At 42.1% G+C, this 19752-nt stretch overlaps 1 protein-coding gene across 16 annotated transcripts in view; it reads left to right on the forward strand.

The window, feature by feature from the left end:
- The window catches only part of LOC120951204 (CUGBP Elav-like family member 4), a 321851-nt gene that overhangs the window by 287785 nt on the left and 14314 nt on the right, over positions 1 to 19752 (forward strand). For all 16 annotated transcript variants that reach the window (XM_040369776.2, XM_040369772.2, XM_040369771.2 and 13 more), the window contains 3 exons: positions 15934 to 16174; positions 16264 to 16410; positions 16533 to 16631. In XM_040369776.2, the coding sequence (XP_040225710.1) occupies positions 15934 to 16174; positions 16264 to 16410; positions 16533 to 16631 (487 nt within the window). The remainder of the gene's footprint in view (positions 1 to 15933; positions 16175 to 16263; positions 16411 to 16532; positions 16632 to 19752) is intronic.

Raw genomic sequence — 19752 nt, forward strand, 5'->3', positions numbered from 1 at the left:
GCCGTACCTGGTTCATTCTCTTCCCGTTAAACCTCTCAGCTGCCACCGCACGGCTACACGAATCGCATGTTTCGCTGATTTTCTGACCGCCCTGATACCTCAGTAACCCTCCCGAAGTGGCGAAATACGAGAGGGCGAAGAAAGGGGATAAAAACATCACGGAATACAAGAAGAACGAAGTGAGGATATTGCATTACATCGGGTGCCATGATTGCTGCCGAATGCGAAAGGTTGTAGCAATATTGCCGGCGGGCGCGCGCTCACAGTACAACATGCTGAGCGAATGTTTATTAAAGGTACATGGTTCTTCGAATACGAAAATGTTTTGCTCTCGGTGCCGGCAGGATGATAGAATGAACAGATCGAGTGAAAAAAAGAAGCAGAAAAAAGAACCTCTAAACATACTGCGCGCTGTCTGTGCCCGTCTGTGTGCACTAATGATCTTGTCCTGTGTGGCGCTAGTATATTGAATAATAAAGCCTCTTTATATGCACACTGGAGCTTCGTCCGCGTCTTCATTTGACAAGGATATGTAGTGTGTAGGGTGAACTGTTGTGAATGTAAACTTAATCTGAACATTGTTGGCGGTCTTCCTTCAAACACAATTTAATCAATTTGTGCTCATGCTTCCCTTAAACACATCGTGCATAGACACTCTCAAAAGGTTGTGGTTTCACAATGTGCCCCGGAACGAAACGGAACAAACCTCTTCGCGGCTTTGCCTCTATCACCCTTCCCAACTCGCGTGCTGCTTGTTGCTTTTAATGATAAACTAATATCGCACGACCGAGCTTCGAGTGCACCCACAGCAACAGAGCTGGGCGTGTCGAGGCACCATAACTACAAGTGGTTGCTTCAACCTGATGGTCTACCATGCCACCCAACCGAAGGGTCCCGATCAATATTTGTGGTACCGTCTTTACTCGTTCGATGAGGATTAAGTTTTTTGTTTGTTTGGTTTTTTTTGCTCGTTCAACAATGCTGATAAGCTCCTATCAACTAGTCGGCATCGATATCGGCCACGAATGCTGAAGTTCTTTCGGTTCGCCGCACTGGAGCTTCCTTTGTTTCGAAGACGCCTTGAACGGAATGGCTTCACTGGTGGCGATGACTCATCAGAAGACCATAGCATGGACGGTGAAGTGTTGGCGCTGACCAGACCAGTGTACGTTATTGCGATGATTAAGTGATTATAAATATTTACCCTATAGCTGTATTTACTACAAACACCGCATAAAACACTATGCAGCTGTGAAACATCGTAACACAACTCATGATGATAGAAGTCTGAGGATGCAATGAAACAGCATGTGGAGACTTATACAGGAAAATTGCGACTACATTTGACGAAATTAAGTGCATTTAAGCCTTTTCAAGACCTTTCAAAGTTTTATGTACAAAGGTTTTACAAGCGACAAGGGAAAATTATTTACAATACAAATAGATTTTTGAGAATCTCGAGTACACAAGCAAACGTATAAAATGCGTACTGTAGCTTAGTTTTTACAGCGGTGCAATCGAAATTAGTGCTTATTTTAGTAATCCTTAACATGTTCCACTGACATCAACCTGCTGTGACATTCAATAATCCTTATCCTCATCACAATACTAATCTTAACTATCAAAACGCTGCCAAAGCAATTCGGATGTCTCTTTTTGACTTTAAATCTTTTAATTGTTCCAGTCCAAAAGTTTTCCCCTCGAGGGTAACCCACAACGTATGCAAACATACGGGTTTGCTCGGGTAGATTTTAACAAATCAATCTACTCACTGATAACGCTCGACATTTAAACACCCCGCATTCAACCGGACACCTATCCCTTCCGTTCATCGAACCGTTGTAACTAATTCCAACGAGTATGTCGCTTTCTTAAGAAGTGAAAGGTCACTGACGGTACATTGGAAATCTCAGCACGATGCCGCTTAATCCTACCGCACTACGATCGTTCGACCACAATGGGTAAAAGTCAAGCTGTAAAACGAAACGAGCACAGAAACCCCGAAGCCCGCCCAACCCAACCTCGCAGGACCAGTGAATGCCGTGGCTGTGGATAACCCCAAAACACCATGCAGCACCAGTGAGCTACCGTGTGTCGGTCGCACTAAATGAGAGTTATAAAATTTGTCACAAACTTACAGAAATCGTGTCTCTATCGTGTTGGGGTTGAACTGGCGGAAAAGTGGGTGGGTCAGTACCGACCGAAGGATTTAAGGGCTTTCCTATGGGGTTCGATTTCGATGATGTCACTCTCGCTCCCTGGTGCAGGACACAAACCGAGAACACCCTTGCTCAAGAAAGGATTTTAATCGGGGAACAAGTTTCTAAACTACCTAAATTAAGGGATATTGGCCGGATAGTTTTATGAAGCAGTCCCTGGGTGCTCTTCCACGAGAGGGGAGAGGAGATTTTAGACAAAAGATTAAAAACTTCCACCCAACACATCAAGACAGACAGACCGGTTTTGTGGACGACGCGATGAAGCGGAAGCGAAAGCACGACGCCGGTGGACCCACTACGGGAGAGGGAGGAGGGGGGATTCGCCAAATTCACCCTTAGCGTCGATGGCTGCGATGGCTTCATTACAACCTCCCCCCCCCAAAGGCGTACCGAAAGAAAAACAGTTTAATTATAAGATATCCTATGTGACATGCATTCATTACTGAGCTCGTGAGCGTCCGTATAGTAGAGCGTTACACTTATGTGCGCTGGATACCAGCCGGACCTGTCCATTCACTGCCGAGACGGTTCCGAGCGGTTCGCTGGCAGCTTAATCGAATTGGAGAAAGTTTTACCCTCACATACGGACGAATTTTCACCGAATGTCAACCCCATTGTCCCATCGGAGCCGTTGCTTTTATGCTCAAATGGATGTACGTTTGTAGCCAGGACAACGGACTAATGCTGTCTGCTTGGGTTCGGCGAGGGGCCCAGCAGTCGCCATGTGTGCTTTGCGGGTTGTGAATGTGTCCACAGCATCTGTGTAGTTAACCGGACTGGCGTTGGGTAGATAACTTAATTTCTGTTCTTCGAAAAAGGAAACGCGTCTACCATGCTCCTTTGCTGCTCAGCCGGGCAACCCTTGCCGGCTAGCCAATGGAAGGAAACCTTAGACACCAAAAACATATTCTTGTCGTCGCATAATATGTGCTAAACTGTGTTTTATCTTTCGGAAATATAATGAGAACAGCTTTTACCATCCACCCTATCACCCCTCGGTCGTACCCGTACTCCGGTGCTGGTGGTACTACTGGCGCAACGATACTTTTAATCCCGGATTTAAGTGGTTTCCCTTCGCCGCAACGGAGTAGCTAAATTTCAGTTTTGCGGCAAAGATCGCATAAAATAATCAACAAATTATAAGTGAAAATCCAGATTTGCTCCATCCGAATACGGGTTGTGCACGGTGTCGGACACCGGTTGAGCTGCATGTTGTATTTGCATCCATGAGCAGTGGCATTGGAGACGAAAACAAAAAAACAGGCGTTGAGTACCCGGAGATAGGTTGGTTGTCGTGCGATTATGCAAATTAGAAAATGAAACTGCATCTCATTTCCATCGCTACGCTCGATCTCTCCATCAAACGCTTCCTGATGAGCGGAGTACCTTGCGCTGGGGTTAACGGGGAAAAGGCTGTGGCTCGGATTCATCCCATAAAGATGGCTATTTCTAAGTCCCGCAGCGAGGTCGTAGGGTTGTGTTGCGAGGATGTGTCGGAAAAAGCAAAAACATTCCAATGCAAAGTGTAGCATCAAATGCAGATAGAGCTGCATTCAGCAAGCAATAGATGCGGAATAGGTGCTACCAGCGCTCCAGCTCGCTCTTCTTTTCGGTGGACCGAAAAAAGGGGAAGAATGAAGGTGTCGAGTGTGAGGGGGTCGGAAAATCTCCTGGTAATGCGATATATAGAGCAACAGCTTTGCACACCCTGAACCAGAAGGCCGTGTGCAGTTTTTCCGCTGATGTTTACAAATTGAATCATGAATATTCTATTTTTCACTCCCATATTTCTCTCCATTGCGACTGTTTGCCATGCCATATTTTGCATTTCGTCGCCGTTGGTTTAACAGCATGACGCGGGGAGGTTGACGCCAATCGACCACAGGTCCGTAGAGAATGAGACTGTGGTAGAAAAGGAGAACTATGTGTTTTAGTACAAATTTTGTTTCAAATCGGTTTTACACAACGTATTTTCAACTTTTGTCTACTTTTTTATGAAAATGATAAGATTATGCTATTAAGTGTTAAATATTTGAATGGTTTTGCATAATTATTTCTAAATAGAATGTATTTAATCGCTCTTTTATTACCATTACCTTATTTACGTTGTCTGACTAACTTCAACCGATTTAAAATATTATCCGGACAAAACCTAAGTTATACTCTTTTTAAGGATAAGCATGTTTAATTTCCCATCCTTTCAATCTTTCACGCTCTCTCCTCGCCCTCCTCCTCACTATCTCTTTCTCTTTGACTTCTCCAATAGCTCTTCGATGTAATAAGCCATATTTAAAGTATGATAGATGAGTTTAAGCCTCTTATGACTACACGCTGTCGATAGAATTGAGTACCGCCTCTCGAATTGAGCCACCAGTCTGTGCAAAATGGTTACTCTTACAAAGTATATCAGCATGCAATGTGTTCACGGATGGCGCTTCATAGAGCTTTAAAATTATCCTTTCCTATTCTCGTGTCCAAGCAACTGGCTGTATATAAAAAAAAAACAACAATACACCGACAGACAATCCTTTCAAACCGTTCCATTGTGGTATATGGTTGCAAAATGAAGATAGATCCAATTTCTCCACCGGCTCGAGCCCACTGGGAGAGAGGCGATTGGGAGTAAGCATTGCCAGGGCAATCCTCTTGACGATGATAGGGCTTGACTATGATCACATCGTTTGCAGACATGCTCGCCGGGCAAAGCAATTCAATCCAATCCTCCTTCGGACGGGAGCGAGTAACTCATCTATGGGCGTTTCATTTCACCGTACATATTGTGTAATAATGGAAAAGCACCCTCAACACCTACACCACTTGGTGCCAGCTCGGTTCCTTCCTTTGCTAAACCTCTAAAGGCCTAGTGGCAACAAAAGCCCGATACGTTGGTGGGGAATGGAAGTTTTATGGTTTAAAAACAAATCTACATATAAATATCGAGTGCACTCTGTCCCGGTACAGAATCGACAAACGTACTTGTGCACCTTGTGCCGTTCCTTTTTTTTGCTTTATGTTGGTGTTGGTGTGAGCTCACTGTATGCTTACCGTGAGCGGAACGGAATACACAGTGTCTGCGTCGAGCTATTACCATGCTTGCAACATTTTATCGTTTGTGTAGGTTCTTTGGATCAGTTGTTTTTTGCATACTTTTTCCCTCAGTGACTTTGAACGCGACGAAGGGATCACATAAACTTCCAGCATTTCTTTTCATCCTCCTCAAGTACTGTACTCGCACACTCGCCCATGCGAAAGGTAGAACAAAATCGATTGCAAACAAATAAACTGTAATTGGCCAAGTGGTCCACAGCAGTTCATTGAAATGAATGTCGATTGTTGTCTATGTTTTGGTGAAATACAGAAAAAACAGACTTGAATAATTTACCAAGAGCTAAGGAAAAACATCTGACAGAAGTACAGTATGAACACGATGAGTAGAAACAATTAATTTTTCTACTATTTCAACAACGTTATGTTTGTTGAGTAAATTTGGATTGCTTTATTTCTAGAATAGATTTATATTATAGAATGATGTTTAAAGAATGACAACAATAAAACCATCACACACGAAACTATAAACCTTCCTTTGATAATTTGTAGTTATAGTGATAAAAATGTTTAAAAACAGAATACGCATGGACGTTGACCAACAAAAAACAACATAATTTGAAATTAAAGAACCCATAAGTCCCACCCACTGCGAGTACTACAAAAACACTTTGAGAAAGGAAAGTTTTCCTCGTATAAGAATTTAAGCCTGTGGAAAATAACTACCGTAAAGACCGGTAACAAGATGAAAAAATGCAGCAAAATCGTTTCCTACTTACAAACTTCTACACACTGAACCGGGGAAGCTGAAGAATAGCAAACTTTCCTTACGTTTCTTTTCCTCAGGGAAAAGGCCGTTTTTTGTGTGCCCAAGGTTACACAAACTTACACATTTTGTGGCCAGCTGCTGTTGCGAGAGGAAACAAAGTTAGCGAAAAATCAATTTCGAAACCAAACGAAACAACGCCCAATCTATTGGTTGATTCCATGTTGTTTTTTTTTTGTATTTTAACTGTGTTTTCTTCTACTCATTGCGTTGCTATGGGCAAAGTCCTACACAGTTATGTTTGTATTTACGTCAAATAATAAGTGATAGTTTCTGGCAAGAGAGGGAAAAAGGAATGGAACTACAAACTTTAGAAAGTGGAACAGTGTTTGTATACAATGAGAAGTTAAAGAAATGCTTCCACATTCCTCTGCAAGCATGGAGAGCAACAAGCCAATTTTGTGGATGAATGTTTTCTTACACTTGTCGTTTAATGTATGCGTATTTATAATCGTTCTCTTCTAATTTGATACTTAGCTTTGCAACAATTTTTTTCATATTTCTCACTATTGTTAAAATAAAGAAAATTTACAAATGTAATAATAGTTCTAATAACAGTCAATCATGTGGTTCCGCTTGCCAAACAGTAAATTATAAAGAAAAGAATATTTGTTAAAATAAATGTTTTAATGTTAAGGCAAAGCATCACCAGCAAGTGCTTCAAAACCAAAAACCTCTTTGATGTAATTGTTTTACGTCAAGCTTCCTTAAATGTGAACTGCGCTGTAAGATTCTTCAAACCTGTGCATTTTATCCCATTTCAACCATCAGCTTGTTGACACGGAAAGTTGGCCACGCATCGTAAAACATACATAGTAATTACGGTAACACGCTATTTACATTACACACCGTAATTATTGCCTTTCAAAGTGGAACAAATCGGAGTGCTTTCGTTTGAAACGCAACACAGGTTTGTCGTTTCATTTTTTTTCTTTTTCACCATTGCCAAAGCACAAGTATTTCCAGCAACAAACTCAGGAAGCATAAAATCAAACTCACTGAATTAATGTCCCTTCAGACGGTGCGAACTACTTTGTTCAACCCATTTGTTAGACATCGTCAACCTAATTTCACACGAGTGCTACTGAGAAACAAAAGTAGTGCTGATGGTACTTTAAACTCAGACTCATGAACAGAAAAGAAAATAAGGGTAAAATCATGCACCCACCGACACACACAAACACACACACATTCCCTCAGTGGATCCAAATCGTTCCGCACGAATGAGTTGAAAATTTATTTTTCACTCAATTGACTTGCTCCACGAGACATACAGTATAATGAGAGCGTAGAAAAATGGTCGGGAAATAAATTCCCATGCTGCTACTGCTGCTGCTACTGACCGACACGAACAAAGGAACGGTCCGGTAAGGATTCATCTCCATCGAGTGCAAAGAGCGTTGAACGAGTGGACGATGAATTGTTCTCGTTCTTTTTGCGCTGTTAGTTACACTCCTAGGATCGCCTGAAGCGGGGAGGGAAAGCTGAAATGTGTAATAATTTATATATCATGTCAAATGGTCCGACATTTCTTCAGCTCCAGAAATGGCTGAGCACAAGCAGTGAAAGAAATAGGGGGAGGTTTTCTATCAATTTTCATATAAAACTCAATGGACTGTCGCGTATCATTTTGCAAGGACACATCAGCAAACACGGACGGCGGAATAGCTAAAAAGATGGCCAGGAACGTGAAAGCATTCCGCGTTTCTATGTTGACGGACGTGTTTCGCTCGATTACACTTCTTCTTCCTTAGTGTTCCACCTACCCGGCGTGGATACTGAGCCACATTTCTTCACCCATGTCTCGATTGTATGCAGTTTCTCATCACTGAAACGGTAGAAACGCTGTTGGGATGAACGTTCGAGCAGGGTAAAGCAGCGCAAATGCAAGTAAATGTGATGGAAATATTCAAGAGATCATTCTTCGGATGATGCTTTCGATGGAAACATCCTTTTCTGCATTGCTAAAGTTGGAAATGTGCCCTAAGATTTGCGTCTGTTGTTTGCAAAACTCAGACAGCTTTAAATCCTAAAATGGTTAAACAGAAAAACCACAAAATAGGAACGACGCCAACGCAGCAAATATATTGTCATTTTTAACTTAAATTACGGACAACAGTGCTACACTCTATCAGCTGATGAACAACAACTTACTACATATATTCCCTTCTTTAATGCGCCATTTGAAAGGCATACAGTTGGGAGATGTCTTGCCATGCCGTCTCACAGTCACAGATAATACTTTTTGCTGACGTTTGCACGTTCGATTATCTATGAGCCGAGAAGTGATCAAAACATTCGTCCACCTCTCTACCTCTTTGCCTTGTGCTAGCTTGCTTACACATGGCATTCGATTTGTGGTTACGATGGATGAGTATTTCGTCTCGTTGTGCTTCAACCAACAGGAGATCTGTTGGTTCAATCAATCGATGAAGGCACTAGTTATTCGATTTTGATTACACCCAAACGGGAGCATACGCGTGTACGTGAGTATCTCGCCGCTAGGATTACACCTAAATAGAGCGGATGAAATCGTCTCACTAGAGGATTACTGTTTTTCATTTTTTTTGCATTATATTTGTTTCTTGCGTTCCAAAAGCATTTCTTGTTCGGTAGTACGGTAATCGCAAATCGTTTTCCTTTTTTCCTCTACCTCACTTATAAGACTACTGTGTACTGTGCAAAGACACATAAGTACGCGAAACAAAAGACAGGCAATGTGTGCGATGGAATAACTATATTCCTTTTTTTTTTTTTTGAATTCTCATGAATATCCTTCACGTAGATATTACTATGAATACCCCACGTTTTCCTGCCGTCACGCAAAGTAAACGTCAGCTGCAAACCAAACATGGAACAGCATCGAAAACTGTGCTGACTACCGCGCGTCACAAGACGTCGACCGCTCACGGCCCCTCGGGAGTGGCATTTCGGGAGGGATATTGAATTAGGTAGTAATTTGATTAAAATTTGAAGTACCGCTTCCGACATCCGGTTTCCGGGCACATCGTCATCGCAGAGCCGATAACGTACCGTATCGGCCGTACGTTCAACACGCTGTCGCTGTCATCTCACCCATCTCACCGGATGCTCATACACATTCTGGTACGTTCGGTAAACCGGTCAACAGAACCCTAGATCGAACATTCGCATGCCTCTGCTGCTAGTGTCAGGCTCTTGCGGGCAACTTGCAAAAGTAGATCGGATGGTTATTTCCCTTGTCGTTGGTCGCTTTTACACGAGCGAAGGAAATTTAATTCCATCAATTGACAGACGGATAGAAATTTTCAAGCTATATGCAATTTTTATTTGCCTCATCTGCATCCTCAAGAAATGAGGGATTTCGGTGTCACGCGGTATGAAATTCCTTATGCTCGCTAATAATAGAGAAAAACCTGCTTGTCAACCAACGACTTTTTGCTTTTTTTCTCCTCTCTTTTCATTCGCTAACAATGCAGTGCAACTGAATTGTAAAGCATTCCCATCTTGCTTTAATGCACAGTCATACGGTAGAGGGAATCCCTGAACATTTTTAAAGGTAAAACGGCAGCAAAAAGGAAACGTAAAAATGTTTTAAAGCTTACAGCCCGCTAGCATCATTATGATTAATGTTCATAGCTTATTGATTTTCATGACTTTCCACATTTTACCTACCATCAAAATGCATGCAACCATCATCTATCTTGCTAACAGTGATGAGCTTTTTTACACGATTTTCCTTTTTGCAAACATCATATAGATAGTACGAGGCATGAAAAAAAAAAACAAATTTAAAATTATTTGTTCGTCGAAATGCCCATTTTTTTCGTTTGCTCTAATACCTTGCACCGCCCAAGCTGGCAAAAGTTTTAAAACTTTTATCCGCTCACAAAGTTTCTCCTTTCTTTGATATAAAGGCTAGCCTTGGCTAATGTTCGTAGCTCACTGGCCTCGCTACACGTTAAAAGCGATATTAAATGGTACATGATTTTTAATTTTTCATTTCACCTTATATCTCTTGCCAAATATCTTTACCTTCGACGTTGTCTGTTAGGCAGATGGCTGAATGAAATGTTTCCCAACATCGATCTGAACCTTCGCACAGTAATGAGGGTGCGTAAAACGACCAGAAACACGGAGCATCCTTCATCCCAAACGAAGGAGCTAATAGGAAGGCATAAAAAACACACGAACAAAGGTTCCTCATACCAGCCTCATCTACCGTGTCGGGAACGGTGGAAAATATTTGCTTCCACCAAAAAAAAATCCGAAGCAACAAAATCATGTTCTCTTGCCATTGGACCTTCCCTACATCGTAAACGACCGAACAAACGATGAGCAAATCAATTTTTCTTTAATAACCTAATTATGTGTACTTTTTAGAAGCTCTTCAATAACATCATGCTTTGGTGTGTTAAAGCACGAAAAAGAAACACTACAGGCCAATGAAAACACAGCAAAGAAAAAAAACTGGGGGCACTTTTTTGCCACTCTTCTTCACACGCTATTCTAATGGTGTTGAAATAAGTAAAAAAACCAAACGTTCCCCCTAAAAATTGGCTGAGAATTCGGCATCTTATGCACACGGTAGCTCGCCCGAATGCTAACAAAGCGTAGCGTTTGTTCGCAAAGGAAACACATAGGCAAAGGAAAAACTGCCGATCCGCATAAACTTACCATTTGTCCGGCCGAGCAAACAGTACAAGAAGCAGAGGAAAGTAACGAATAAAAAAAACACATCCTCAACCGTCCTCAACCTTACGAACCACATGAAAAATTCAAAAGCCCACAGCTGCAAGCGGGATTCCTTCACGGCGTTCCTTCAATTTACTTGGCCATCCGTAACGAGCGGTGGAAAGTTCGAGGGCCCTCTCGGAACGAAAGCAAACCGGGATCCGGTGGAAATGGCTAGCCTGCCAGCAAGTGACGCTGATGAGGTCGTTTAAAATTAAACTTTATTTAATCGCTTTCATTATTATTTGAGAAGCTATTTTGGAACTTTGCCAACGGAAGGCAGTGCGGTGCGATTGGCACGAACGAAGGCAAAAAGAGAAGAAAAAAAAAAACATGGAACACACAAACTCAAATCAAACCAGCGACCACTTTTCCCGGGGCGGCACATCATGCCTTCGGGCTGGTATGTGTTGGCCACTGCATCGTGGCATACGAATGCAAGGATTGTTCTTTTTGTTCCCATTCCGTTCTATTCCTTACAGCAAGGGATTTCTGGTGCTGTTGAGGCGTGAAAGCTCCGAAACGTCCCGCTTTAGAACCGGAACATGCAACATGCGGTTCGTGTTTACTGATGTTGTACTTCTTTTTTTTTTGCTCTCTCCTGTCTTCCATAATGTTTGGCTTGCTTCGTTTTGGAAACGAGCAGTGCACAGCACGTAAAAGCCCCGAGCGAACGAAGAACATTGCTCCGTCCATAGACCCAAGTGGTAGTTGCGTTGTATTATTATTATTAGTACAAGTCGACGCTATCTGGCCGTTATTTTACCCGTAGCTGAAAACCATCCTGCCTGTTGCACATTTATAGCTCGGTACAGTCTCGAGGGGGAGGTCGAAGTGGCCGTAGCCATGAGCGAGGTCATGACAATTTATGAATATTATCATTATATGCACATTGCATTACATCACGGACACCGTCTCACCGGCTGTTGAGGTTTAAACTATCGTGCAAATGCTCTTGGTAGCCGTTTCTTGCGAGGCAACAGATTAAGCGGGCCATCTAATATATCACACTTTTGGGTTGGGTAGAGAATTTTTGACAACGGTCGAGGTTGTTTCAAAGGGCTTCTGGAACGAACAGGCTGGTGCTTTCTCCTGCATTGATGCGGAAAATAGATGTGGTTTGTTTGGGTAAAATATTTCTTCCCCACAAAACAGCAGCTTTTTAAGCGGCTAAAAGTTGAGATGAATGAAAGATTGGAGGTTTTGATTAATTTTAGTGTTTCAGTGTTCATGCGTGAACGAAGATTAGCTTATGGGCGGTTTTGTATGTATAGTTTATTGTGAGTTTATAGTTCATATAAATTTTAAGAAAATATTAAAAATCTATTAAAAAGACATACATCATATGACTAATCTGCGATACTTGCAAAATGTCCTTAACGGCACAATCACTGCACAATTCCCTCGATATCCAAATAATAATGTCAACAAATTTAGATACATTACATAGCGTCTAGCAGCGCCGCATCCATTTCAAAATATAACATTGAATCGAAACCAACAGCTGCAACCATCCCTTGATCATATTTGCACTTTTTCTTACCGTTCCGCCCATAGACACACACATTCCACGGAAATTGCATCCGTTAGTCGGATAAAAGTAGACATTTTATTTGTTTTCTCCGCCCCATCCTTCGGCTCCCGCAGAGAGAAGACACTGCCAAGATGATGCTGATGGTACTGGCAACATGCTGCCGACACGGCAAAAGATGCACCATTCTCACTGCTGTTGTAGACCCGCTGAGCTAGAATGTTGCATCCTTACTGGCTGCAATGTAACAAGCCCACTGGGAGCAGACCCAACCTCGTCGGAAGCTTTTCTAGCTGAAGGATCCTGTGATCCTTGAAGCGTTGCTAAGCAGCGGTAGCCGAACGGTAGTGGCGCTTACTGGCGCAACGGCGAAGTTAGCGGTACCGTGTGCAGAGTGTTCTGCTTTTGGGAACAACCCTAAATGCACGGCTACAACCTGCAACGCAATGGCTGCAGGGCATCGGGCAAACAAGCTGCAGCTCAAGTAGCTCGTCCTTGGGAAAGAAGTTTCCCTATCTGTTGATTTCTCCCGTCGGCAGCAACAGACTGTGTTCTGCAAGACCTCATCTCATTCCCCGTTTTGCTTCCACAGTTTCTAGTGCAGAAGGTGAAATGAATAAAATATTGAATGCTTTTGTCTGTTGAGCCTCGAGTTTTTCACCGACCACAGAAAAGTACCCCACGGAGTGCTAGCGAAGGGGCCCACCGAGCCGTACCGTGAACGGCGCTCACATCACCTGCACTTCGCAACCACTCGAAGGCTGGCCGGCACTAACCCATTCAGTAAATAAAACAAATGAAATAAAATGGTTTCACCGCACTCAGGTGTACGAAGGCGTGGCGTTTGTACGCTTGGGGTAGCAACAGCAGCAGCAGGGAGTGTTATTGATGGAATGAAGTTTCAAGTGGATGTGCCGAGTGGCCCGAGTGCGCACATTACACAGAGGATAACGAATCAACTCAATTCAATTAGGGCCAAAGCTCTTCAATAAAATGTATCGTCTTCAGCACGCCTGTGCTTCGCCACAGTTCACCCTTCCCCGAACGAAGGTAGCCGTATTTCGTGGTACTGGGTTGAGCTCGTGCCGAATCGATTTGCCAGCAGTGGCACCCTAGTCCGTAATGGACGGTTTATTTATTGTTTGAAGAGATTTTTATCGACGTTCCCGAACGTCCTGTCTGTAGGTTTGCTCCATTATCCTCTATTTTTGTCATATTTTCGTAGCAGAAACGAAAACAGTCACACTTAAATTTTCAGCAAAGCAACCTACTAGGGTTGATACTGTGTACATGGTCTATAAGTTTAAAAATAATTGCATTGTACAATAAACTATTTTATTTTTTACAGATTATTAAAGAATGTACAAAACAATTTGCAAACAAACGACGCAACCGGCCTGGACGAAACAACTCCTTCGCCTGACAGAAGATTCCATAAATCATTTCATAATTGTTTGAACCTCGCCCCCGGGAGAAGCTTTTCAATTTGTCATCAATTAACCTCTAGCGATCCCAATGCTTCCCAGAGTCAATGTATGGCAAGGTGAGCACCCTTGGCGTCAATTGAATCAAAGCCCACCGGGAGCTGTCCTGTGACCTGCCAGCGTTAATCAATAATATTCCGGCTTTCCGTGTCCGTGACGTGATTGTACTGGTGGAGTGCTTTATTCTTTGATGGATGTATTACTCACGGCGCTTATAGGTAGCTTCAAATCATAGTCCCTGAACCAGAAATCACCATCATTAATAATGCCCTTTTGTGACGAAGCGCTGACAATCCAGCCTAAAAGGTGATGATGAGAGCTACCTCATGGGCCTACCGTTTTTTGTATGTGATTTTCTTTCCATTCTGGGAGGAAGCAATTTTATCGTCAATTTTTTCGTCTGTCTGTATTTATGAACTTGTCTTTGCTGGAGCCTTTTCGATTTTTTCGTACAATATCGTACGGATCATTTCCGTTTCAATAGAACGATGAACCAGCCCAACGATGACGTAGAACATTCAGAAGCAAAGAGCAGGAAACCTGAACTAAAGAAAACCTTAATCGTGCAACCAAACTCCCAGACCCAACATTGCTAAGGAATGGAAGGGAAGGGAAAATAGAGGAACATAACAACAGGTTTCCGCACTCGGAATCATGCAAGCGCAACAGTTGAGATAGCGATTCCTTTTCTCCTCACTTATGAGACATCACCATGAAATGGAAATTCATCAAATGTCAGGAAGTTGGCCGGAAATGACGATCACAGTTTAGTGGCTTGGAAGTATGAAGATGTGGGGTTTTTTTCTCGCTTTTGAAAACTCCATAACGATAGTTTTCCCTTTTTTGCTGCCTCAAAAAGGGGTACAATTTAGACTGGTGACGTGACGTGACTAAGTACGACCCCGGGGCAAATTCTCAACACGAACCACTCAGCCTACGATACTGGCAGTTGTGTTTTTTACCGTCTGCACACGTTTCCCTTTCACTTTGCTACCACATAATGGGGATGTGATATGGTGGACGGTATTGGCGTGTCGTACGCTTGTACGGCAACTCTCATACTCTTTTGTTGTAGTGTCTTGTATCAAGAACGTACCTTCGGCAACAGGTGTTTTTGAGCAATCAATATTGTGGACGTTCGAAGGAATGTACGTTTTGATTTAAAATTCAAGGGTTGAAGGAGAAAACGTCAGTAAGAAAACACAGGCTCGACTGAGCATTACGTAACAGAGTTTTAACAATAAAAGTTGAGAACTATCTCACTTCCACCACTTTATTGCCATTTTTATATTTTAGAAATAATTTCTTTAGAAATTGTTCTATTTGATCAAGCAACTTTAATTCAAAAATAGCTTTCAATGCCTCTCAAGAGTGTTGCTTTGCGCTGTATCTCATATCAATGTGTATATTATCGTTGTAAGTGTGTGTTTGTGTGTTTATGTATTATCATTGTAATCGTTGTATGTGTTTGTGTCATGTTTGAGCGAACATTGTCTTTACACTATGGCAGTTGTATTTAAGTGTTTGGATACCTCACAACCGTATCTCTCCAGACTGTTTGCGTCAGTAAACGTAGAATATATTGTTTGCACCAAGCTATGTAATTAATCATACCAAAATGACCGCATATGCCCGGCCGCTAGCCCAGTTAGCTCAAGGTGTGTCGTTTGCGAAAACTAATGTTCATACATACTATTCCTTAACCTGAAACGTGCAGCGTCTAACGTCGAGTACGAAAACAGATGCTTACCCGTTATGTAGTTCATTTTTCTGCGGGACACTACAAACCGTTGTAGTTGCTGTTGATGTTTTTATCTTAAGCTGCCATCAAAAGCTGATAGTGTTCGCTTGATGTTATAACGTTTACTGAGCTATTACGAAAAGAAAAGAACCACACAATGCTCACCATTCCAAATAATTGGTCATGAATTATCCGTTTCGCAGTTGTTGTTTAGCTTCACTTAATAGGCTGATGATTTACGTCCGCTTAGAGGGAGTCCAAGAATGTAATAAAGAGAGAGAGGGAAGGAATGGAGAGTGCCTTTGCTAAAATAGGTTGATTTACGTTATTAATTGTGTCTCTTTTCTACCTTTGCACGGTTTTGCATTCGGCAGGGTGCATCCTCTAGCTTAGTGGTAAAGTTTGCTGACACCGAGAAAGAGAGGCAACTCCGTCGTATGCAGCAAATGGCTGGCCATATGAACCTGCTGAGTCCGTTTGTGTTCAACCAGTTCGGACCGTACGGCGCCTACGCCCAGCAGCAGCAGGCGGCCCTGATGGCGGCTGCAACCGCACAAGGAACGTATATCAATCCCATGGCTGCACTAGCAACACAAATACCTCACGCGTTGAACGGTAAGTGTGACCGGTGCCCAGGGAAAGCTTTGCCGCTCATACCGAATGGACCAAAATGTAAACAACCGGGATATCAATATACCTTACAGGTTCCGGACAGCCAGTAAACGGTGCCATCCCCTCTCTACCATCGCCCACGATGCCTACCTTCAACATGGCAGCACAAACGCCCAACGGTCAACCGGCCGGCTCGGAGGCGGTTTACACCAACGGAATACCCCAGACCTACCCAGGACGTAAGTAGTTTCCAACATTGAACGTTCCACCCAAAAAAAAAAAAACACACACACACACACTCTTCTTCCCAAAATCCTCCACATTTTCGCAATTTTGTTAATTGACACAGCTCTTTATGCAGATGCTCTTCACCTGTCGATACCCGCTCAAGGACTTCCGAACGGAGATGCTGCCCTACCGCATGCCGCCTACCCTGGCATCCAGCCGTATCCCGGTGTCGGTAAGTTCTACCAAATCGTTTTTATTCACCCGTATTTGTAGTGGTATAAGCCACCAGCCTTATCCCGTACACCCTATCTCTCTCGCTGTCTCTGTATCTCTCTCTCACTCTTTTGCTACCCTTTTTCCATAATGTCTACACATTAGTATCAATTTTAGCGTTTAAAAACCTACTTCATCCCTCATAGGTCATTCGCTCTAAAACAATCCATTATTGACCGATTGACCCATGTCTGATGTTATGCTGTACACTCGTGTTGTTGTGTTGTGATTTTTTGATCGTTACTTGGTTGATTTGAACTTTTCTTTGTTTTATACGTGGAACAACTCAACGTGATCAGTGGAACAACTCTTTTTTGTATTTTTGTGTTTATTTATGTTTATTTATGCTCTGTCATTTTCAAGCTTCCATTTTCCTACTGCTAAACTGTTCAATATAATGATTTACATTTCTTTATTTTCCCACCATCCTAGTTTTTTTTTACTTTCACTGCTGTTACTGTTACTAATAGTCGTTTTGTTTCTGTTTGTATTTTTATGTTTTTATGTTTGTGTTTTCTATATAATCGCTGCGTGATTTTTTGCCTTCGCCCGTGATCGTTTCATTGTTAATGTGTCAATGTGTTTCTCTGATTATTTAGATACTTTCGTAAATGCATTATTCTTAGTCCTAATACTATCATTACCATCTATCCTACTGGCACTGTTTTAAATCCGCTAATTTTTATTTATGCATATAAACTTCCTCATTGTGTTTTTGATTTCTACACTCTCATACATTTGTACAACAACGGTTGAGATAATACGCGTTAAATGAAAACATCGGTTCTAATATAAAATGCCTTGATGTACTGACAATGATATTGAGTGTGCAAAACACGTTTTTGGCGGACTTCATTTTAAAATTTTAACAACATTTTTCTTGTTTTCCGTCAACTTGTTTTCTGTAATTTTACTTAATTATTTCATCAAAAGAATTTACAATATTCACAACTTCATACATTTTATGTTGCTTTCGAGCAACTATGGTGACGTTTTCTCTTCCTCCCAGCATAGTTCAGCTTCAGTCAAGTTTACATTTTCATTCCATGACACTTGAAAATGGAATAAAAATACTCATCTCCGTGCTGCACATCAAAAGCTGGTATGCCGGCAAAGTTGGAATGAAATTACTCATCCATTGCAAAGGCATGATTACATCATTGCAAAAATATACACACACTTGTTTTGGCCGATGTGTATTTATTTTATTTCTGCTTTCAAGTCCGTAAACCAATAAAGCCCAAGTCTACGGAGGCATAATTGAGAGTTAAAAATAGTAGTATCAACCAGCAATCCGACCTGAATATTCAACTGTTCTTTTTGCATTTTCCACTCATTCACAAAGCAATTGAATTGCAGCAAACCAAACGATCGGGAAAGCAAGCTGAAGTTAAAACTAACTTGTATGTGAAAAAATACCCCGTATACACAAACATACCTTCGCTGGCCACTGGTGCCAAAGAGAGCAAACCCAGGCAATGTGGGAGTCGGTGAGTCATGTTTCATTGAAATTATAAACTTTCTCACCCGAAAACAAATAACTAACTTTAATTGCATTTCACTTCCATACACCAGTACTGCCACTGGTGCACGGCTAGTGTGCTGGAATTAACAGCTGCATTCTACCCTTTTCTGCTCTCTGCTACTGTGGCTGCGACCATCATCCCCCTGAGCTCCTGTTGCTATTGAGCACGAAAGATGGTTTTTATTCATCTCACCTTTTTTTAATGTATCGTTTCTGTTTGGTTTGATGTCAGTAAGCAGGGACGGCGTTGAACTTTTCCTGCTCCTGTTTACCAGTCCTCTTTAAGGCAGAATTTCACAGATCCATGCTTCTATACCACACTTCTTGCACAACGTGACAGACAAACGGGACAGTCGTTTTGTTTTGCTGTTGTCCTATCTTGTTTTGTTTGACTTTGCTTAAGCTGCCCTCGATTTTCTCGGCGTGAAACCACCTTTTCTCACGACAGCATCTCAATGATCAGATGCTACAACTTTGCGACGGTAAATAACAACTAAGTTGCAAATTGCTACACTTTTTCTCTGCCTGCTGATTCTATTCCTACAGCTCTCCTCTCAATAAAGCGGATGTTTTTCACAAACCATCTCTTCATGCGTTATACTGTTTTGGGTTTTTCATGCAACAGTTTGTAGCAGCAGCACACAACAAAACAACCCTCACTTGGCTATAAACACATTCCGAGCGATAACTTTTGCTTCGGCAACGCTTCTGTCGGGAATGTCCCTGGACGATGCGACCAGTTCCATTCATTACAAAGTTTCACTACCACTGCATGCAAATTATCAGTGACATTTAAATGGTACAAAAATTTGAAACTCTGCTCCGCTCTACGGAAGCTGCCTTTTGATTAGTTTTCCACTTCAAAACGGTCGTCGTCACTGTGAGCAACTATATATCTACAGCGTAATCTCAGCACCTCTACGTTTGTTGAATGAAAACTGTCGGAGAACATTTTCGTGAATCTCAATGAGGCGGAAGTAAATTAAATCCGAGTTTTGCCTCCGTTTCTCCTCCCAAGCTGTCGCACGCTTTCATCCACAAACGACCAGGCGTCTCCATCAGCGACTTTATGCGCCATACGGTTTGCCAGTGGTTACCAAAAAGTGGAAGATGCGTACCCATAAAGATCTGCCAGTACCGGATATTGATGGAGAAATTGCTAATAGAATTAAATGCTCACCGTCCCAGACGCTTCCGTTCGGCCGTCGGTGTTGAACCGCTGTTTCTTGCAATCGTGTACCATAAAGAATTAAATTCAGAGCAGGGCTTGCGAGTATGTTTGCCTTCGTTTGACTTTTTGGTGTCTGTGAAAGGCAGCAGTTAAACATCGGCGGGACTTGTGTAATATTGGAAAAACCATATAGGCGTGAACAAATTTATAGGTATTTCTAAAAAAATTAAAAAATTAAATGAAATTTCCTCACTTAATGCGCGTATGTGTCTCAGCGATTTTAATATCTTTCTTATTATTTGGTGCAAAAACCTAAGTCGTTTTAAGCCTGATTTAGACACTAATGGGTTTGGTCATCGGTGACAGTTTGGTGTACCGAATGCA

The sequence above is a fragment of the Anopheles coluzzii genome, chromosome 2 (assembly GCF_943734685.1).
Source record: "Anopheles coluzzii chromosome 2, AcolN3, whole genome shotgun sequence".
NCBI classification, from domain to species: domain Eukaryota; kingdom Metazoa; phylum Arthropoda; class Insecta; order Diptera; family Culicidae; genus Anopheles; species Anopheles coluzzii.